The sequence below is a fragment of the Syngnathoides biaculeatus genome, chromosome 6 (genome assembly GCF_019802595.1).
Source record: "Syngnathoides biaculeatus isolate LvHL_M chromosome 6, ASM1980259v1, whole genome shotgun sequence".
NCBI lineage: Eukaryota > Metazoa > Chordata > Actinopteri > Syngnathiformes > Syngnathidae > Syngnathoides > Syngnathoides biaculeatus.
Window position 1 is genome coordinate 30,834,146 of NC_084645.1, and position 23,642 is coordinate 30,857,787.

General features: G+C 43.0%; 1 protein-coding gene across 3 annotated transcripts in view; it reads right to left on the minus strand.

The window, feature by feature from the left end:
* The window catches only part of LOC133502174 (insulin-like growth factor 1 receptor), a 142,021-nt gene that overhangs the window by 15,866 nt on the left and 102,513 nt on the right, over nt 1–23,642 (minus strand). For all 3 annotated transcript variants that reach the window (XM_061822658.1, XM_061822659.1, XM_061822660.1), the window contains 10 exons: nt 19,741–20,041; nt 18,514–18,650; nt 17,645–17,789; nt 12,312–12,520; nt 12,090–12,216; nt 11,357–11,592; nt 9,863–10,030; nt 8,720–8,927; nt 1,926–2,218; nt 185–327 (listed from right to left, as the gene is read on the minus strand). In XM_061822658.1, coding sequence (XP_061678642.1) covers nt 185–327; nt 1,926–2,218; nt 8,720–8,927; nt 9,863–10,030; nt 11,357–11,592; nt 12,090–12,216; nt 12,312–12,520; nt 17,645–17,789; nt 18,514–18,650; nt 19,741–20,041 — 1,967 coding nt within the window. The remainder of the gene's footprint in view (nt 1–184; nt 328–1,925; nt 2,219–8,719; nt 8,928–9,862; nt 10,031–11,356; nt 11,593–12,089; nt 12,217–12,311; nt 12,521–17,644; nt 17,790–18,513; nt 18,651–19,740; nt 20,042–23,642) is intronic.

The following is a 23,642-nucleotide window of genomic DNA, read 5'->3' on the forward strand; positions in this document are numbered from 1 at the left end:
TACAAAGTAACAAATCTATTGTAACCAAGTAAGGAATAGAAAGTACACGTATCTGTTTACAAATGACGCAAGTAAGAAAAAAAGTCGTCAGAAAAAATACTAAGAACACACACCTGAAACATTTGCACAAAGTATTTGTACTTCATCGCTTCCAGCCAATGACTAAATGCAACTCGCGACTCACCTCTGCTCCCAAACGGTACTTGATCTCGTACATCAGGATGAGTCCGTTGGGCATGACGGGCTCGGGCCAACGCAGCAGCACGCAACCTTCCGTCTTGTCGTTCATCTCGTAGAGAACTTTCCCGGGGATGTCGTCAGCTTTGTCTGCACAAAAAAACATGTTAAACATCCTAACGAAGCTCTTATAATACATCGAGCTCGTGCACGTGACGTCACCGTTTTCACGGCGCCATATTGCCGGTCAAAAAGAGCTGCTCGACAGTGTGGGGGACACTGAATAAACCGTCGATCACACAGAGGTTTACCAAAGTTCAATGTGTGGCCGCACCGCGCTTCCGTGTACGGGGGCTGAAGCCTATCCCAGCGATTTATTTTGTTTTCTTAAATACACATTGGACTCATTTGAGAACAATGCATATTTAAAAAAAAATAAAAAATCTGTCACGGAGAAGTTTACCAAAGTTTAACGTGTGGCCGCAACATGCTTCATGTACGGAGGAGCAGACTCGCTTTCTTTTTTTTTTTCCAATCATAGTTAATGAATGCGAGTTTGTGTAAAACCAGGGGTCATTTATTTAAATATTGGCATTTGTATTGAAAAAATTGGAGTGGCTCCATCCCTATGTGGGATTTATTCTTGATCGAGAACAGATCCACCAACGAAGTATTTGTATCCGTCCAGACTTTTCTACGCTTTCAAACACTTCCGTGTAAATCTCGACGACTTACTCACCAGATCCATGTGTAGATCCAGTTGTCTAAGACATGCGGAAGCTGGTTAATAGGCCAATTTCTTGTCAGCGAAAACAACGACTTTGGCATTAAATATGGGTCCTCTATGCCAAGCGTCTCTCATTTTTCCACGTATCTTTGTTTATTGTCACCTTCTAAATGTTTAACGGTATCGGACAAAACTCTGGGCTTTGTGCTATAAGACATATTTTCGTGTTGTCTCCAACCGACTTAGCATTGAAGAATTATTTGTTTGACCTACACTTCCGGCCAGTCACATGATTTGATGACGTACGTCCACAAGCTCTATTCTAATACAGTGGTACCTCTATTTACGAACGTCTCTAGTTACAAATAAATTCAGGTTACGAAATGCCTCCTCGGAAAAATATCATCTTTAGATGCAAAGGAAAATTCAGGACATGAAAGGACAAAATAGGCGCTGGATTCGCAGCCCCCATAGCCACCGAACATAAACATCCTGTATCTCGGTTTGAAAGTGGCGCGATAGAGCTGCTCTCCCATTGGCTATCAGCGTAGCATCTTCCTAGCATCCCAATGGCTAGGAGAGACGACACGCTTTTCGTTTCCCTTGGACACTCGAGCGTCACCGTATCACACGCTATCCCACATTGCTAAAGTACAACTTTTTCGTTTCATTCATCTTTCTTCACCATGGGCCCCGTGAACCTTGCGTGCATCCATTCCTACGTATGTTTTCTCTCAGGTGGAAAACGTTTGTCTCCTCCTCCGTCCCCCGCGATGCCTTTTGCTTGGCCACTCACCCTTCTCTTTGCATCGTCGCTCAACGTCAAAGGTAAATTAACTTACGTTTGTTTTATTATTGTTTACATCATGTAATGTGGGGTGGGGGGGTGGTGTCACGAGGCTTGGAACGGATTAGTCTAATTACATGTAAAATGTGCTTCTACTTAGGAAAAATCCAGGTTACGAAACAACTTCCGGTACGAATTAATTTTGTATGTAAAGGTACCACTGTAGATTCTCACCTGCAGGCTTGGTCCTAGCAAAGACGAAAGCGCCCACGCTGCAGTGGCCCACCTCCTCGTTGCAAGCGTGGATGTCGATATGGTAGACGGTGAAGGGCCTCAGGTTGGGGATCTCTGCGCTCTCCGAGGTGCTCTTTTCTTCAAAGAACGGGTATTCCATAATCGGAGGGATCCCGTCCGTTTTGTTAACGTTCGGGCCGAGCGTAGTGTTGCCCCTGCCACCGGAGCTGCCCTCGTATAATGCAGTGCCATTCGCAAGGCCGAACAGGTCCCGACGGCGACGTTCCTGAGGTCTGTAAAACCGCACAACAATCCCTAATTCAATCACTGGAAGTGCGAGTCAAAATTATAAAAACGCATCTCGGCTACACTGAAAACAAAAAGAAAAAAAAAACACTAGGAGACTGATTATAATATTACAAAAATAAGGTAATCTAGATCATGTTGAAAATATTTTCAAGGGGAAAAAGTCATTTAATCATATTTTCAAAATTAACATTTTGTTCAACATTTAAAAAGTAGGAATCTTTTCAACATGAATATTGTATTTTCAAGAATAAAGTTCCATTTTTTTTACACAAAATGTAGTACATTTTCAAATTTGAGGTTACAATATTATGAATAAAATGATATTGTGGCGATAGAAGAGAAGTGTTATGTTTCACAATTAACATTGCATTGCAAGAATAAAGTTGTATGATTTTCAGAAAAAAATTTGAAAACACTTTATTTTGAAAATCCAACTTTCTTCACTATATACAAGTACCTATGTTAAAAATATCTGAGCTTTATGTAAAAAAAGTTGACTTTTTACTGTGAAAATATACAACATTTTATTAAAAATATTATTTAAAAAAAACCTTTCAATCTTAAAAATGTTATTTTCCTTAAAAAATATAAAATTTACTTCAAGAAAATAAAATACATTCTTCATCAAGATTATAAAATGTATATTATAACATTTTTGGCTCTAAGGTATACATCTTTTTACATCTCACAATTCACCATGAAAATATGACTTTTGACCCACAAAAAAAAGTATACAACTTTTTATCAAAGTGTAATCCACCCCATGCGCGCCCCTCCCTTTTCAAGGGTGGTCCCTGTTGTCCTCCGTAGAAATTGACTGCAAGAGACAAGGCCAGAACATTTAATTATTACTAATCATAATTGCCTGTTTGGAGCGTTTTACACAAAAGCTCAAAGGTCCCACTGGACATGCTTGCATGACTCTATGTTGCGTTTTGTGTGTGCGCGTGCGTGCATGCCATGCCATTTGTCCAGATGCTGCATCATACTATTTATTCCCCACGGAGCAGTGGAGCTAGATGAGGTCAGACGGCTCATAGCGAGGCAGACAGATTATTTGGTAGTACGATAGGGGTGGGGGGGGGTGGGACAAAACACGAAGGCTATTGAATCATAATGACAAACTGGAAGCGGCTGAATGGAGACAGGAGACGGCCGACGGGAGCGAGGCTTGTAGCGCCGAACTGCCAGAAACCGGAGGCGGTCGCAGCGCAGCGCAGAGCAGAGCTAACGGTTAGCTGTGAACACCCCAGGCCGCTATTCTCATCATTTGGGGACCGCTAAATGGATCCCAGATATGACAAAGTTGACTTATTGTCATTACAGAACCCTTGGACAAGAAAACCAAGTTATTTTTAACCCGTTAAGATGACAAGTACCCAGATAACCAGATAATGTGGACAAACTGGGTGGACGCCCATTATAACATACTGTAAATCAGAACAGGTATCAAGTCTCAAGAACCCTTGCCCGAAATTGAACAGGGATTCTACCATTTTGCTTTGAAACTGTCATTTTGAGAGGGTTCCAGGGATCATCCTTTGACAAACTCCTGCTCAGGAGTTTGCCCAAATAAGCGGCAATCACAAGCCTACTCGCAAATACTTTTTGCAGAACCTCACAACTGAAAAACGCACCAATCATACGTAAGGAGGACAGAAATGGAAAACATTGGCAACTGGAGCAATGATCAGGGTTTGAGCAGAACCGGGTCACAGCACACGATAAGTAGAACAAAGAACAACATTGAAAAAAGCTTGTCAAGCTAGAACTCCGTCATTCCGGTCATGTGTCTGATGCCTGGGAGACCGCCGTCTCTCACACACACGCTAACATTCTTCGCCGGCAGTTATAACGAGCGTGGTACAATCCAGAGAAAGCCACTACAAATATAACACGGCGGTGATGTATATATGTAAATGCATGACTGTAATTTAGACCCGTTTGACGGATGATGAGGCCCTTTAAAAGCGTCGGGCTATCATGAGGCAGTCGTCAGCTGACTGCCGCCTGACCTTACAGCTAAGTGACTTACTCCAGCCAATGTCGTGACCTGGCCCGCTAAAAAAAGAGCAAACTTTACGTAACGGAATTCTTAAGAGGGAAGCCGTGACGACACCTTCCGTCAAACAGGGAACACATTATTAGCGCTGGGGCTTAGTTGCGCACAGCCGACATTTTCGTCTGTTTCGTTTGCTTTCTAGAATTCGCAAGGCATTGCAATGGGGATCTTTCTTCGTTCTTTTACAATCCAGATGTACATTTTTTTGGCAATGTCTCTGCCCCAGGAGGGGGGAAAAAGGACTTGCTGCCAATATACAGACGCATGAATCTGACCAAAGAGAAGAAATGCATGCTTGTAGATGATTACAATGTCTCCCAATTGTTGTTCTCCAAACAAATCAGGTTGCCTTTAATTGTTTGTATTAATTTCAACGACATCTTCTCCAAGAAAAGTCAGGCTGCTTATAGTTTACTTATAGTCTCACAGTTCTTAGGTTATGGGTTTGAATCTTCTGTTCATGCTTGAGTGTTTTGGGTGTTCTTCACTATTCCAACTTTCTCCTACACACCCAAAACATATGTTTTCGGTTAATGAAAGATTCAACATTGTCCATGGTTGTGAATTTGATGTGAATGGTTGTTTGTGTATGGCTTGTTTTCAGGTGACGTCACTCGGCAGCCATTTTCGATCCCTGAGCTCCGTAACTCATACATACGCTAGGTGGAGGACATTATGTTTCTAACTGGATTTATTGAAGACGCGATTGACAGCACATCATGCCCAGACTGAGTATTAGGCTACCGTGGCATAAAACATCATGGAACTCAAGACTGCGACACAAAAGCGCAGTATTGTGCCCCTGATCTTTTATTACAGAAATCACGAAGGAAGAGCACTTACCTGTATGCTAACACGGAAAGCGAAAGGCGGTGGAATATTATTATTTTTTTTAATATCGAGGGAAACTCCATTTATTCCATTTGTTTTCAAAAAGTAAAACCTGTATATTAGTTCACCACAAGCAAAGCGAAATGTTTATTATTTGTTTAAAATTTGATGACAATGGCAGAAAGACAAAAGAATAAACAAATCCAGTATTTCACAAAATTCTCGAATCTTTCAAGTGACTAACAAAAAAAGGATCTTAACTATAACGTTGGCCTTCTGAAAAGAGCATTGATTAAGCTTGTTAGCTCAGCTCGGCGACACATCAGCACGATGGTGGTTGAGACCGGGCAGCGGGACAGCAGCGTCGGGCAATCGTCCACAAAGCCAAAGTCTTTTGTTGGAAGCGTTAGACAATGTCCCCGCTTACGCAGCCGGACTTGTGTACCGGATCGCGAGGCTTTGAAGAGCCTGCCGACTAGTAACTCTGGAAAAAGCTTCAGCGAATTGACGAGAGTTGTCGAAAAAAAAGTCAGAAGAAGGCTCTCTGATGGTTAGCAAGTCCTCGGTTGTTTACTTGAGTCCCGAGATGCCCGGGACTGGGTACGTGTTAGGTAGAGAGGTTAAATGGCGGCGCGGAGTTGTTCAGCAAAAAAATGTGACGTCAGTGAAAACAACCCATTGACTGGCAAGTGGCAGCCAGTCCAGGGTGTGCCAGGCCACTTGCCCATAATCAGGCTTCATAGGCTCTTGCTCATCTGCGACCCAAAATGACAGTAAGGCCTAAAGAAAGTCAGGAAGTAGTGTGAAGCACGTATATTGAAGTGATACACCTCGCCTGAAAGACTAACATCTTTATGTAATGGGGAGGAGCTACGTTTAGCTTGGGTTGTTAGCAAACATTATAGAATGTTACTATTGTGTTTGTACCTCAAAGAGAAGAAGCATTTTTTGAGGACGAAAAACAGAGAAGACAGATGGAAGGAGTAGGAGCGAGACCAACTGCATTAAGGATGATAAAAGATCTCTAACCTAAGGAAGAGGCTTATGACACCAGCTCTCGTGTATAATGCTGGTCATCCATTCCGACGACAATCACTGAGCCTCTCCATACAACCGCTGCTAATGGGCAAGGCCTCTCTTCAATGCGTCTTAACGGTTGCATTTTGCATTCCAAAAGAGTGATACCAACCATGGTTGGGGTGTGCCTTTAACTTATACAGACCAACACCCAAGCCAGAACTGTCCTATCCAAGCTATGTGCATGGACTGATGCAGAACTGCCAGGATGAGGGGGGAAAGGGGGTGTACAACGTGTACATGTGTACTTCTGGTGCATTTTTCTGAACTCAATCTGAAGAACATTTATTCTTAAGGGTAATGAGTTTTAAAAGTTAAACTGCTTTCGGATGATAGCTTGTGTTATCTTAAAACGAGCTATGGGATGGGATGACAGTTTGTGGTATATCTGAAAAAAAATGTGCCGTAATTTCTCGAAAATAACGCGCAAATTTTTTCCCAAATTTTTTTCAAAAAGTTAATAAAGCGCATTATATTTAGGTATGGATGAAAAATTTAAAAAAACATTGTATAGTTGTATACAGGTACATGGAGTGGTAAAAAAAGGTATACATATACATTTCAATATGATATTCGATGTCTTATGTTACACATTTATATTTATTACGGTAATGTGCGTCCCCAACCTGAACTTTATGACCTCCTTGGGGAGCTTGCATTTTACGATCGTTGGCGTAGCATGTTTGTTGCTACCGCATCAAAGATCAGAAACGACTGCCCGTGAGTTTGTTTTAACTTGAACCGGGACAAAAAATGTCGACAACAATGGCTAGTTGTGCAGCTGCTTTTAAAAGAAATTTGTCATCTCTCGTGCTGAGGACGCCGCCAACCTGGAAGTAGCGCCGCACTCCGAAACAATGGTCGCTCGCCTTGATCCCTTCAGGTGGATATCAAAACAATGTGAGGACAAACTATGTAATACGAGCGTCATGGGCTCATTAAAAAAAAAAAAAAAAACATGAGAGCGCACACAATTGAAATCGTCGCTTTTTTTTTTTTTTATGTGCCCATTACCCTCGTTTGGACGTAGTTTGAGCTCACGTTGTTTTGATACCCACCTGACGCCATAGGAGAGCTGCGAAACCAAAACTTTTGGGATTCAAAATATGTTTCCCCAAAAACCCCAAGGATGGCACAGAGGATGACATGCTGTGGGAGCAAAATACGATCACTGTTCATGAATTCAGGTGGACCAGAACTGGACAGAGTCACCAAAGGTAGAGGATGAACTGCACTATGCACAAATGTTTTATGCACAAATATTTAATCCAAAAAATATTCAAAGTCAAACATTGTTAAATATTTATTTAAGACTGTAATATGTGTTATCAACAGTATTAATAAAATGTTACGCCATCATTGAGCATTTATTTTAGTTGGTTGAGGGATTATGTTCTGACAATTACAGGGACCAGGACAAGCGTGTCCTGTGGCATTTCCAAAGATTATATTACGGCTACATCAGCACATGCGCAATGATTATTATTAATGATTGTTGTACGTGATTGTTTTTTGAAAAACAATACAAGTACAAGCCTAAGAAAATATAAATACAGATAATTCCCAATATTTTGAGCATATGGGTAGCAGCAAATTGTTTTTGCGCATTGTATATCGGTAGAAGGGTTTTCCTGATTTTTTTATGTCAGCTTTGGGGGGTGCGCATTATACTTCAGGACGCATTATACTCGAGAAATTACGGTATATGTGACGCAACTAAGAAACCAAAAAATGAACATGGAAAGGTTGACATTCAAAATGGAGGAAACGGATACAGACTGGAAATTTTCCTCTCGCCTTTGTGTTTCTCCTCAAGAGAACATCTATACTGTAACACATCCAGTCAGTCACTCAAGGGAGGAGTATATGAGTTCAGTGACAATACAAAGCCACATTTTATCATTCCTCCTTCAGAAGCCACATCGATCCAACTCCCCATGAGTCGGGGGAAGAGGGGGAAAAAAAAAAAAAAGACAAGACTTGGATGAATGAACTTTGGTGGCGCGGTCTACAATATGGATTTATCAGATACCTACTGAGTGCTCATCGGATCGACCGACATGTGTGTCGAGGCTGTGTTGGATTGAAGCCATTTGCAGACACCTGCATTGTTTGTCCGCATCTACGTGAAGTGCGTGAGAGCAGAGGTCTTTGAAACGGCGAGAAACAACCGCAGCCACCAGCAAAGTTAACACCACACAGATGTTGGCATCTGCTGCGGGGAGAACAATAATGTCTAAGCGGCCTTGAGAGGGAGCAGCCAAAGAGGACTCTTCAGATTGCTTAATCACCGCTCTCAAACCACCTTCTTTTGTGCTGCCCGTAGAATCGCCACCCGACACGTTCTCGTGACGCCCGTCTCATCGCATCAGTTATTACGGCGACAAAAAGGCAGCTGAGGAGAGATTTTGTTCAGCTCCACGTGTCGCTTTAGCTAAAGAAAGGGCCCGGTCCTGGTCTATCTAATGGTCCCGGCACGACTGGATCCCGCCCAAGGGGAGTAATGTTACTGTACCTCTGCAGAAAGATGGCATTGTGAAGGAAGTTCTCGAAGAGCTTCAAGAAAACACGGTCGTCCTTCTCCCGGTCCTTCTCCTCAGGCGTCTTGGGGCAAACACAGCAGGGACCCTTCTTCGGCCCCGACAGATCCGACTTGGTGGGCTTGGTTATCTCCTCCATGTCTGCAAATCCCATCGCGGGGATCCGGATCGGGATCTTCAGGTCTGGTTTGGGAAAGAAAAAGTCTTTACAATCGTTTTCTACGCAAGCTGCCTCCAAGTTTTTAGATTGCTTCCTTGGGAGTTTCAAATCCACTGACAGCGCTACTAAATCTTGATAACGTGGAACTTGAAGTCAAAACGAGGCCACACAATTTGGAATTCCACGAGAATTTTAGAGAAAAATATGTCTCACAAGGCCCAAGTCATACATAGGGCCAGAGGACATCAAAGGATTAATTCTGTCCACGTTTCCCTTTTTTGTGGCTTTCTTGCCAACTCTGATTCCAAACGGAGGGCCAGGCACAGCAGGAGATGTTGATTGCGACCGATTATGAAACATTTACTTTTTTTATTCACTGAAACCAAATAGTTGGATCTCTGGAGGTCCTGGTCACCCAGAAAGTGTAAATTTACTCAATAAAGAACATTTTTTGGGCACAGCTAACGGCGTGGCAGATTATGATGTAACAGCGGGGATCATTTACAGTAAGAAAAATACTTATGAATTACACGGGTTGCCAGTTGCACGAGGCAGATGACTTTTTGTTCATCTGTTGCACAGGAAGAAATGGTCAGACATTTCTAGCAGTAGCCATCCTGGTTGTATTTGAGCTGTCAATTTCATTTAAGTTTTTATTAAATTGTATCCCTTACGATACTAAAAGGGCTTGTCCTGTTTCTTGATGACAAAAATGTCTTGAGTTTTTCCCTTGACGCATTATTTCTCCGCCAATTACTCGGCATCTCAGCTGGATGGTAATCTGCCATTTTCAAGCGACTGCCGGACCACCCAGAAACATTATTGGGATTTGCGCTTAGCGATGTTTCCACTGTACGCGCCACATAGATGGATCGGCACACTAACGGGTAAGTTTAATTTGAGGTTAGGGCCTCTGCTGACTTTGATCGCAAGATTCGCGTGAGGGAATCGTACGAACCTTTGGAGCAGTAGTTGTGCAGATAGAGCTCTCGGTCTTCCGGCTGCTGCTGCCAGCGGACCAGGTAGTAAGTCAGGTTGCCGTTGGGAAAGAGCGGCGGCGACCACTTGACCAGTAGCTTGGTGGAGGAGTTGGCAAAGGCACGAGGGTCTTTGGGCACTGTTGGCACTGTAGCGGACAAGGTGCGTTGGCAAGCCAACATTAGTGTATGGGTAGTGTGACATCTCATCAGGTGTGCTACAAGATGTGATCCCATTTCACTTAAATTTCTTCCCAAAAATCTCACTAGTTTATTACCAAGACATTTCACAAGATGTTAGGAGTATTGGGCTTCCAGGTCAAAGTTCAAGACAAAGTTAGAATGGAATTAAACCCAGATAGTTGAATGCATATGTTCAAAATTTTGAACTTGCTGTTCCTTAACGAGGAGCTTAATGGCATAATTTACAACGTCTTTGTCTCAAGACAACTCTTACCATGTACTTTATCATTTCAGTTGTATGATTTATGAACTACAGCATGAAGCTTTCGAATAATGTCAGCTTCACGGCTTTTCTGTTTTGCGTACCATGGCCTCTCGGCCTCACTGAAAATGAGCTTGCCGCGAATGATGTTTTGAGATTTTAAGAAACGTTTGAAATGAAAAAGCCTTGAATGAAAAAAGGTTGATGACCCCTGCTCTACTTCCTAGTTTACCTGACACTGCCCCCCTCCATTTTAAAGGGGTACACTCATAATTAGAAACACCGGGGTATGTGAATAATACAAGAAAAAGTGGTGAAACTCGATGGGATTTTCTCTTTTTTGTATAAAAAAGGTCTGGTCTGAAGCCAAAGTAGAAGGTACAGGACGAGATGGTGTATAATGTTAAAATTCCACCTTGGCACAGCCTGATTGATGATGAAAGCACAGACAATACAGTGGACAAAAAGCTAATTCTGTATTTTAAATATAGGAGGCAACATAACATTAAGCCTAAAATTGTTTGGGAGCATCATTCAACTTTCAACATGCAATGCGAAAGACATTCTGCAAGCAATAAATTCAGTTTTACGCCAAGAAAAACATGGGGATATCATTGTGGGTTAAAATAAAATGAAACAAAGTTGGAAGCGGCATTTCAAATGTATAGTTAATAGTTGGATACCAAACCAACTATTTGTATTGTAATGTATTTTTTTGTTTGTTGACATTTTCAGTTTAAGTTCGCAAAAAGACAAAATTGTTCTTAAAAATGTTCTGAAGGGAATGCAATCTGAACCTTTTAATGAACCTTGTATGGTTGACACTAATTGACCACAATGGATACGTCTGATGTTGCTCACAGTGGTCAAAGGGGGCGCTCACGGCCTTGGTGTGTTACAATTAGAGGGAACATTGACCCTAACCTAAGGTGTACTTTTCAAGTGTAAAATATGGGACATTTTGGGGAAACACTGTTCTGGCGTGGTAGCACGAAATAAGTGTGAAGTTTGTGTGGTGTCTGTGACTTACATGATGGGCGTGTGCGAATGTATATGATGTCACTCTTTGCACCGGGAATGTGCTTGTCCTCTACCCGCAGGGTAATGGCCTTGACGAAAATAGCATACTGGGTCCAGGGTTTGAGGTGGTGAATGCCGACTTTGGGGTCGGTATTATTATCCTGAGGAAGATCCACGTCCACCGTGTGCCAGCTGTTGGAGCCACAGCCATCCTGACCGTCAAACTCGGTAATGTTCTGAGAAGGGCTGGCGAGGGAGCAGAAAAACATGGTCACAGCAATGACATCTGCTCGTTCTTTGGTTCGAAAATAAAACTAATTGTAGGTTACGTCCGCAGACACCGTTCGACTTGAAAGCGCTTTTCTTAGCTCATTATTTACAAATGCGTATTTGCCTGTCTCTGTTAAAGGGAAAAAAAAACAAAAACATTCCAAACTTCCAGTCAGCTCTTCTGAAATTCTCAGCAGCAATCACGGCTGGCATGTAAGAAAATAAACACTGATGGTGCAAATATCATGGTGACTATTCTGAAATTAGAACAAGAAAAATCAACCATTTTTTTTTCTTCCAGTTGCCAGTTGGCAGTGAAACGCGCAGTTATGCAAAGCAAGCATAAACAAATGTTGTCCCAACATAGAATAGTCTTTTGTATCAAAACCCTTCATCAAGCCTCAATGTTGAGCTATTTATACGTAATGACAGTGTGTTATATAGGAAAATGAGGCGTCTTTCGGACCACTTACGCCTCCTTGTAGTAGACCATGAAGCTGATAAGGCCTTTGTAATCCTGCGGCTGGTAGCGCTCCCATGTCAGCCGGATCGTGTAGCTGGACGTGCTGTTGGACAAGATCTTGAGGATGTTGCTTTCGCCTGGAAACATCACGGAACATGGGTACGACATTCACTGACAACCTCCCCCCCCCCACTTTTATTTTTTTTTTTTTTTACGAATGCCCAATACTCACAGCTCGCTCTTTCACCATTGTTGCGGAAATCGCCCAACTCTGGTTTGGCGGTGATGCCAGTCTTCTTCCACATGGTGTGGATCTCTGACATGCAGAGTCTAGGATTCAAGCGGAAGTTGAGGCGTCCTGCCCGGATGGTTAGGTTGTGCTGAGTCCAGTCCCACAAATCGTGCAGGTGCTGGTTGTTGATGGCGGAGAAGGCATACATCCTGAAGACGGAATCAAAGATTGTTTTAAATGGAAATCAGAAATGTATTAACTCATTCCCTGCCAGCCGTTTTCGAGCGGAGTTCCTTATATTGCCGGCCATTTTAGACCACTATGATTGATCTTTCAAATTATTTCTACCATTTTCCATTTTTTAACCAATATAGTAAACGCAAGTGTGGACTTGTGTGTGTGCACCACTTTCCCTGTGTGAAAAACATGTCCCCCAACTAGAGTAGAAGTGGTAACTGTACTGTGTGCGGTGGACACTTTATAGAGTAGGTTGTAGCCGATTTACTAACCCTTGTTAGCATTAGCCCCATGTGGCGAGCTAACAGCAGCGATCCTGTTCAGATTATGTTCTTAGTCAATCTAGTGGCTCTTGCACATTAGTCATTAGTGACACCGTCACTTGTACCGTCAATCTTTAAAAACAAATCTTAATGTGTATTCCTGGGGCCAGAGCATATGACATTAAAGCTAGCACCTTAGGGACCCGTTTCATACTAAGCCGAGACATCAGCGTGGGGCTAACAGCACTAGTTACTTCGATATTTTTATACATCCATCCATTGTCTACCCCTTTTCCAGTTCTGGTTGCAGGGGAAGTAGCTTGAGCAGGCATGCCCAGACGTCCCTTTCCGCGGCCACTTCTTCCGGCTAGCAAGCCAGCCAAGAGACATAGTATCTCCAGCGTGTCCTGGGTCATCCCTGTGGTCTCTTTCTGGTGGGACATGCCCAAACACCTCACCAGGGAGACGTCCACGAGGCGTCTGAATCAGATGCCCTAGCCACCTCATCTGGCTCCTCTCAATGTGAAGGAGCAGCGGCTCGACACTGAGCCCCTCCCGGATGACCAAGCTTCTCACCCTATCTTGAAGGGAGAGTTCAGACACCCAGTGGAGGAAACTCATTTCAGCCGCTGGTATCCGGGATCCTGTTCTTTCGGTCATGACCCATATGTGAGAGTAGGAACGTAGATCAACTGGTAAATTGAGAGCTTCGCCTACTGACTTAGCTCCCTCTTTACCACAACGGACCGATACAAAGTCCACATCACCGCAGACAGTGCACTGATCCGTCTCTCGATCTCCCGCTCCATTCTTCCCTCACTCGTGAACAAGACTGCAAGAGGCACTAATGAGAGGTTTACCGGATTATTCTCACTTAACCAATGTTCTGTAGCGAGCAGGAACCGAGGTTTGAAGGTAACTGGCCTTCTTTCTGAAGGAAACTCGGTTCGGTGAGCAGGGACGACCTTCAACCTGACAGCGTAGGTACCGTCATTCTTTCTCAAAACATAAATTACCGTTTGAACTTTCCACAGTTCACACTTGAGTAAATCGGCACACAGGTGAAGATTAGTGAATGGGTGTGGAGTCTATAAGGTTAAAGCTAACTAGCCTTCCGCTGAACTGTGACAACACAAGCTAGTCCTAACTGTAGATTAGAGCGACAAAATACACACTTTGAGCCACTATCCACTTATCCTTTCCAGACCCTCGTTCTTTCTAGTGAGGTTGTACTGTGTGATGAGTTTCAACCCTCATCATCGGATTGTTCTACCATTGACAAGATGAGAAATAACTCCCATATTCCTGCAGTATTCATCTCTTGCCACACCCACAGCAACTCGAAATACGATATACGTTCTCGACGATCCAATCTTCTTAATATTACGACTATAAACCCAGAGAAAATAGCGCCGATCAGCCCATTTTAATGAAAATCGGCCTTATGAATATTAGATTACTTTTTTCAAAAGCTTTGCCAGTTAATGATTTTATCAGAGACGCTAATCTTAATACGATTGGTCTTTGCCAGACTTGGTTAAACCCAACTTTTTACCACATTAAGTCCACCAATCTTTGTGAGTCCACACGTTATGCATCCCCCTAAGAAGAGGGTGTCGCCCTCATATACAAATCAGTTTTCAATCATTGCATTGGGCCAAACATTCAAGGCTCACGTCACGCTATCTACAATACCACTGCCATTCTATTTAGCGCCCCTCACCAGCCATTACTCTGGCTTTTAAGATGAAATCTCTGAATTTACTGCTGACTTGGTGACCCACTCAGACAGTATATTAAACTTGGGTGACTTTCATATTCACATGTATTCCCTGTCAGACCCTCTCAGGCCAGCATTTCAGATATTAATTGATGATTTTTGTTCTGTGCAATTAATACACGAGCCTTTGTTTGGATTTAACTTAGAGCATTCTGACCACAAATCTAACTGTACTCGCTAATACCAGTGCTATGTCTGACCATTACTTGATACAATTTTTCTTCTCTTGGGCAATCACCATTGTGACCACAGCCAAAGCTATAGAAGCCGTAATATTAATTCTTCAACTACTACTGCACTTGCCGAGCTATTACCCTCAGCAATTGCTTAATTTCCTTCTTATGTGGATGCTATCGATAGCCTCACACTATTTTGTGGCCCTGTGTGTAAAACTCGATACCGTAGCGCCATTAAGAATTAAAACTCATCCTAAAAAAAATCTACTCCTTGGTCCACAGATGAAACCAGAAAACTAAAACAAACATGTCGGAAGTTTCAGAGCGCAAGTGGAATGCGACTACACTTGAAGTCATCCGTCAAGTTGTTTGTGAAATACACATGTTTTGTGACATGTTTTTGATTAAGAAAAATAGCAATGTAAGGGGATAAAAAAAAAAAAAAACTGCAATTCCTTGCATGTGGGTCATTTCTGCTGACTTGCGATTGGTGCTAGCGTCTCCTTCACCTGTTTTTTTGTTTTTGCTCTCCCAAATAAAATTTACACAGGATGACTCAGGACGAGTTAAATCCATCAAAAGAGCTTTTATGTGGTTGATGGCTTCCTTAAATGATCAGAATGATAGACTGACTTGTTCCCCCCTCAGACATGGAAGATGTACAACTACAATTGAAAGCACACTCACTCATTGAATGTGCCAGCTGCTAGCTGGGTGTGATTCAAAGGTTGTCATACGTGGCAAAATATCCAGTGTTAATTTTGCCTTTTCCACTAAAACTTTCAATTTTATCCCTTCAAAAATCACATTCACCCTTTTTCTTTAATCACAATGTCTTGTATTTTCCATGGTGAAAAGCACCAGCGCAACTTTAACTTTTGCGTACCGTAATTTCTGGCCTATAAGCTGCGACTTTTTTCACATGCTTTCAACCCTGCAGCTTATGCGGTGGTGCGGCTAATTTGTGCATTTTTTTTTTAACGCCGGCAAGGGAGCACTCGAGCGGAAAAGTAAGAGTGAGACTGGTGGAATATGTGCCGTGGAAGTGCCTTTTACTGGTATGTTTTTTTTTTTTAACCGGTCCTGTTAGCACTGCGCTAGCGTGTTGATGCCGTGTTATTGCTGTGTTTCAGTGATTTTTACCAGCATGTTTTTTTTAAGCGGCCCTGTTAGCGCTGCGCTAGCATGAGTGCCGGGCTAGCGTTAGCGCTGTGCTAGCATTAGCACCGCGGAAGCGTGTTGCTGCTGTGGTACTGCCATATCTCAGAGATTTAATATGTCAACAACAGCGCATGCAATCTTTTAAGAGTGAGCATGAAATTTTACATCTGCTTCTCAGGATCTTGAGAACTCACTCCTCTCTCTTTTATGGATTGGACAAATTCATGAACGACAGCAGATACCAGTCATGCACTATCATTCCATGTTTGCGCTGAAATCAACGCAACACAGTCATGCCGTGACTCCAATCGTGAGACCGTAGGACGTACGACAGAACAACAGTGCCGTGATGAAAGAAATGCTCGTCATCGGAGACCGAATTCTGCCTAGTAAAAATGTACCCCGGGAAGGACAACGTGAAGGGGACGACAGAATTTCCCATGACCCCTGCGGCTACTACAAAAAAAAAAACAAACAAAAAAACCAACTCTTATATCTCATATCTAAAGTGGTTTGTGATATCCCAGTGAAGACGCTGGAAGGCAGCAGACATTCAAGTCACTTATCTCAGTGTGGATGTACAACATTACAATGTGGCTTCGTCGACCTTTTTCAAGGTCACATTTCAACAAACACATTTCAAACTTTTCTCAGGCACATGGCCTTAAATTCATCTTTTCAAATCACATATGGTCCTCATCCAGTTAAAAGTGTCTTCCAAAAACAAACACTCTTTGCCTGACACGCATGCTTGTTTGGCTGGCTCAAAATGACCAATACTGTCTTTTTTTGAAAAAAATTTAATTAATAAATGAGCATAATTTTTTTTGTACATAATGACTTCCATACATACTTTTTATTACATGAACTGAAAGCTGGATATTAAGGATTGCTCAAACGGCTTTCCATAGGCCAAAAATCTTTTGAAAACATTGTTTGTCTTTTATTAATTTTGTTATGAAAGATTGTTTTTCAGACAGTACTAACAATTACAATGTGACTTCAGCATTTTTGTAATTAAACCACTCATGGGCAGGGTGGGAATTTTTTGCCTTCTTGAGATTAAAGCCTCCTAACAGGCCACAATCAAGGAAATACTTCATTTCCGTTTATGGTTAAGTTATATGATAACTTTACTAATTTATAATCTCGTCCCAAAAATCTAACTGCTAACTTTGACTGATGAGTTATCCTCTCCTGATAGCAAATTATGGTTTCAGATTAAGACACTTAAATATTTTGATATACTGAAGGAAATTATGACGCCCCGAAAATGGGACGCTGCCCACGAATAGGATAATTCTTAACAAGTGTGATTTTGCACACGCTTAAATACAAATAAGATGTTTGTTTTAATGAACATTTTCATTGATTTTGCATCCATCAAATGAGCTATTTCATCAGATGCCTTTTACCGTTGAAAGAAATTGTTGCTAGGCACTTAAAAGCACTCTTAGTAAAACGCTAGCATTTTTCAAAACTGAAGGAATATTACCAAGACTCACAAGTTAAAAATGTAAACATCAGCAACAGCTGCCGATGCGACCTCTCAATGTACTTTATTCGCACGTTCCGTTTGAATCCTGACACTCACTCGACAAAAACTTGATGCATCTCCTTCGATAACATTGTCGGCGAGCTCATCACTCGTGACCTTTGATTGCCCTTGTAAACCCCCCCAACGCGCACAAACACACACACAAAAGAGGGACTGACTTGTCCATGAGCTCCTCCCCGTTGATGTAACGCAGACTCTTGAGGAAGGACAGCGATCCAAGTGTGTGGGAGTGACGAATCCTCACATAGCCCGTCACCGTCTGGATCAGGCCCATGAAGCTCTCCAGCTCAGACGCAATGTTATCTTGGGACAGCAGACACACACACACACACACACACACACACACACACACACACAGCAGATGAAAGCCATATTAGGACAACAAGCAAGGGACTTCTGTGGCAGTGACGTTCACGCTTCATGCAGACACCCAATTAGGCACGCTTGTCTTTAAGCTTCATCGTATGAGACGACCCGTACGGATAAAATCGCTTGAGAAACGTTGCGCAGACTGTCAATTGTTTACTTTTTGTGACCTTGCAGACTGGCGGTACCCAAACAAAGGACTCATAGACATAGTCATAGACTAAATAAAAAACACAATCAGTCTGAAAGAAAGTGAATGCGTCCACCTGTGTACAAACTCAGACCCGGCCGGGAGTAAAAATGTAGTCCAACATACCAGCAAAAATTATTCATTTTTAAAGTGAATAATTCAAATGAATTACATTTCCCCACTTTTCTAGAAAGGCATATCGGGGAAAACGGGCCTAAAATGGCATCCATACATTTTCAATCAGGCTTATCCTCTGTCCTCATCAGGACTGCAGGTGAGCTGGTAACTTCAAACTTTTCATGTTTTCAAAACATTTCAGTCATTTCGTTAGGAACGCATCTGCATTTACAAGGTTAACTAAATTTCCCCTTCTGGACACAAAGCGAGGCACATGAGCCCAGAGTGTAGAATTCGTCGCTAGTCGGGCCCCGAACCGCCGTCCCGGGCGTGAGACTACCGCCGCGCACTCACTTCCGTGACGGATGTTGATGTCCAGATTGCCGGCGATGACGGTGCAGTCCTTCAGGTACTGAGCGGCGTTCACCGAGTCGATGACGGAGATCGAGCAGATCTTATCGCATAAACCATTGCAGGCGCTGCACAACATCCTGGAAAGAAAATAAGAGCAGAAATTCAGCGGAGGCTTCGATGAACTAGCTGTTCACATCTAATACTCTGCACTAGACGATAGGATAACAACACGCGAGGAGAAGTCCTTCTTCAAATAGCTTCATTGTGATTCTCAGGTTAAACAAAGCGGATAAAGAAGCATGCAAAACTCAAATTTAGCAGGCCTGTTGATCCTTGTGAAAACTTCCTAACTTCCTTCAGTAGGGGTGGAATTTGAAAATTCCGCCTCGGAAGCCAGTGTCAGCGACATGAAATTTAGTCCGCCTGCCTATTACAAGAAGCCCCACCAAAAAGACACCAAGCCTGGCATTTTGGTTTGAAGCAGCCATTTTAGGCATCTCTAGATGTCCTTGCATGATGAGGTCATCCAATTGCGAAACATTTAACTCGGTCACCGTGGCAAAATTTGATGAGTATCCCTAAAACTTTAAACTCAAATAAAGAGTTCCTTATTTATAAAATATATATATATTTTTTTATCTGGACTATTTGTTTGCTTAAATTTAGCCACTTTCCTGAAAATTGGGTAAATTGATTAAAATGTATTTATTCATGTTTTATTTATTTTTCAATCATTTATGTCTTGAAATAATTTCATTTAAGGAAAGGAACCAATTTTATATAGAGTGAAGCCCCGTTTATTGCAATCAGTCCAGAAATATAGTTTTTTTGAAACAAATTTAGGCGGCACGTTGGATCAGCGTTGGCCTCACAGTTCTGAGGACCCGGGTTCAATCCCGGCCACGCCTGTGTGGAGTGTGCATGTTCTCCCCGTGCCTGCGTGGGTTTCCTCCGGGCACTCCGGTTTCCTCCCACATTCCAAAAACATGCAACATTGATTGGACACTCTAAATTGTCCCTAGGTGTGATTGTGAGAGTGGCTGTTTGTCTCTATGTGCCCTGCGATTGGCCGGCAACCAGTTCATGGTGTTGACAGCTGGGGTAGGCTCCAGCAATCCCTGCCACCCTCGTGAGGATAAGCGGTGAAGAAAATGGATGGATGGATATTTCAAAGAACCAGGGAGCAGGGGGGCCACCAGAGGCGGAAGCAAATTCACCTGTCCTTACCGGTTGCTCTCGTTGCGCGCGAAGCCGGAGGGGCAGTCGGGCATGCATTCGCCCTCGTGGATGACAAAGTGAACGTCGCTGGGGAGGTGCACTTGGGAGCACAGGTCCATGGTGATGCAGCGCCAGCCCTCAAACTTGTAGGTGCCGGGCGGGCAGTCGGGTACGCAGCGGCCCTCGTGGTAGTAGTGGAGGCAGGCGGCGCAGGCCGTGTCGCTGTGGGCTTCCGTGCAGCTGCCCAGGCACTGGCTGTGGCAGCATTCCCCCTCGTCGGTGCACGCCTGTTTGCAGTGGCCGGGACACACTGGAGGAGTCACAGAGGGGATGGAGGGAAGACATCAGTGAGGTTTGGAAATACATTCAGTAAGACATTAAATTTGAAAAATGACATTGGAAAATGGCACCTTTTTGGAAATATATAAATCACCACTTCATAGTGTGCGGGGAGTATACTGTTAAGTGAGTAGAGTAAAACAGGCTGTGACGTTGCCATCATGTAAATAACAATATTGTTCCTGCAAGGCGCAGAGGGAGGAAAATCAATAGGGAAATGACCGCGTGTGCTTCAAATCGAGCCCCGGGGCGTCGTGAATAATAGAAACGTCTCGTTTGTTTGTTGAGAGAAGCGTGGTGTTTATCAATGGTGCGCGTTATATTGCATTCGCCCGTGGTCTTTACACAAGAAGCAAAATTACGAGCACAGTAATGTGTCAGCCTGGAAACCGCTGAGCGAGTTCTGACAGTGACGGTTTAAATCCTCAAAACGTGAAGCATTTATACAGACATACAGAACGGGAGTTTCTTTCCATCTAAAATGACACAGCAGGGAAAGCCAGGAGATGATGTTTTTTTGGGCCAGCTTTTTTGACAGCCACCCTCTCCCCCTCCTAAACTCACCCTGGGGACTAGTTTGTGTTGTTGTATATGCATCTTTATGGTTTTGGGTTGTTAATCCAAGACAAATTTCTCCACGGGGTCAATTTAGGACAACTACCGAGTGAAAAGGCAGAGGGAAATACACGCGACACAGCAGCGTCCCATTTTTGGGACATCATGATTTTCACGCATTAAATCCTTCAGTATATCAAACTATTGAAGTATTTTAATCTGAAGCCATAATTTGGAGAGGATAACTCATCGGTCAAAGTTAGCACGGAGTTATTTCCCTTTCCTTCCTGACCCAACACGGCTGCCTGAAATACACATGGAGCGTTTTCCAAGAGAAGAAAGGGAGAAAGGTCAGTATGCAACCAAGTTTGTCTTCAAAATGCTAATCCATCAGTACTAATAATGCGTAAGTGTCGTTTTAGAATAAAAATTAATTGATAAACATATCTCTAGTATGTACCACTTCACAGAACTGATGACATACCCGTCCCACTTTTGGGACGCTGCCCGCGAGAGGGTACATATTTTTGCCCTTAAAGGAAGTGTTATTTTAGGAGACTTTTATCTCAATGAGGCAAAAAAATTGCCACCCTGCCTATGAATGGGATAAGCCCCGTTTATGCTGATGATTAAAAAAACCTGTAGTTTTCCATTATTTATTTATTTATTTATTTTTTTTTACGACAGCTCAGAATTTTTTGTCAATGGCGTGTATATGTGCCCTGCAATTGGCCGCCAACCAATTCGAGGTGTACCCTGCTTCCTCCCTGAAGATAGCTGGAATATGCTCCAGCACTCCCGTGATCCTTGTGAGGATAAGCAGCTCAGAAAATGGATGGATTGGACAGTTTTCTGTATATGGAACTTGCATGAGTGCTTCAACAAAAGGTGACTTTTTTACTGTATCTGTGACACGAATGGACAAGTAAAATTTGGTTACTTCGTGATGAACTGCTGCCTTGAGTGCAAAAACAATATTTAGCTGTACTGTCTTTGTGTGCATAAGTCGCCGTCCACTCTGTCCACCCCGAGTCGCCATAGCAACAAAACCCAGACTTTGCAGTGGACCCCAGTGCCGACGTGAATGAGACCCTCCCGCCCCTTCAGAACTGAGTGATTTCAACCAGAGTGGTAAAGTGTCATTTCATTCTCACTCCTCAGGGTATTCTGACGAAAGGATGCCACAGGGTGAAAGAATGAAATAAAAAATACGTCCCGTCTAGTCAACAGAGCTCGGCGGATGTGAGCCCTACTCATTTCCTCGCTCTGAAATGAGAGTCAGCTGCCGAGCTAATCACCAGATGAATATTTCATGCAGCTTTACAAAACATCTGCGCGGCTTCACCATGTGACGGTGCGCTGCGGCGATGCTGCAGACTCCCAAACGTGTCAAATTCACTTTGGCCTCACAAAAACAGGAAAGAGTTTGTGGGGCGGGGGGGGGGGGGGGGGGGGGAGTGGTAGATCCTTGCAACACTTGTCAGTTTTCTCAGCATGAGTTCAGTTCAATTTCAAAAAAGAGGAAAACCACAAACACATCTTACTGGATCTGATTTCATATAATCATTGATTATTACACTGGAAACCATCTGTAAAAGTGTGTAGTAAGCTTCTTTGACACACACACATACTCAGCCAATGAGTGAGCGCGTGAATGTGATGCCGCACAAAAGCTTTGACAGTGATTGTTTTAACTCCAACCTTGCGGGATTCTTGTGGCGCACATCAATGACTGGCACAGTTTGAAATACACGTGCATTGGAATGTTCAGCCACACGTAGCTTTGGGAGTGATTGTTTTGTTCACATCGGGGTGTGATTGTTATGCTACGCCGAAGTTTGGGAGTGACTGCATTGACTACATGAACACGGGATTGTTAGTTCACCCGAAGCTTTTGAGAGTGATTGTTGATTTCATGTACGTGACGTTTCAACCACACAGCAGTGCGGGATTGTTTTGACTACATAATTGTTTGGTATGCTGCACTTATCTTTGAGTAAATGTTTCGACTGTTAGTGTCTTATACTCGTTCCATAGATACCTTGAGAATGATTGTTTTAACTCCATGACTTTGCGATTGTTCAGAAACATACAGACTGCTTTCATGATTGTTATGCTGCACGTAACTTTTAATATTGCTTGTTTTGACTCCAAAGCATGTGATGGTTGGACCAAACTGATTGCTTGAACAACACAAGTCTGAGAAAATTATTCCACATATAGTTTTTGAGAGTACAGTAATTTCTTCGACACAGAGATGTCTGATTGTTATGACGTGGATACTTGAATTTTTTTCCAACCACACAAGTGTGTGATTGTTATGCCACACACCTTTGAGTGTGACTGTTTCAAATACATGTTTGTGATTTTCTTTGAGAGTGATTGTTTTGACAACACTAGCCAAAGGTTAATTTATATTAGAAAAATGTGCTGGTGTGGTCAGTCATGCCCGCAGATATAAAGTTACGGGTGTGGTCCACCAGTCATGCCCGCAAATAAGTTGCGGGTGTGTGCTCTGTTTGTAATTCTGAGTGTACCCCTTTAAGAGCGGAGGGAGGCGGTGTCAGGTAAACTAGGAAGTAGAAGTAGGCTGACCAGCAGCTCATTGTTAGAGACTGTATGCTTCCGCGTTAAAAAAAAAAAAATGATGTCAGGCTGTAGTTCACTGCGCTGGATTGGTTTTCATGTGCGCTGAGAGTGTCCAACATGTGCGCAATTGCGCAGTGCCGCAGCTTAGAGGTAACAATGGTCAAGACTACATAAAATCAGCGATGCCTTCCAATATCTATGTATTTCTACTTGTAACAAATTTTACACGTGAGATTTTTCGTGCTCAACTGTACGGATTTGCGAGTGCGATGGCGCGTATGCACCCGTCAAATCACAGTGACTGGACAGCACACATCGGACGGAGATTTGTCATCAAAACATCATTGAAATCCAAACTCCAAATACACATTTTTCCCTTTGAAGTGATCCCACTGTAGTCAACTGTGCTTTCCCTGCCTTCTCAACTG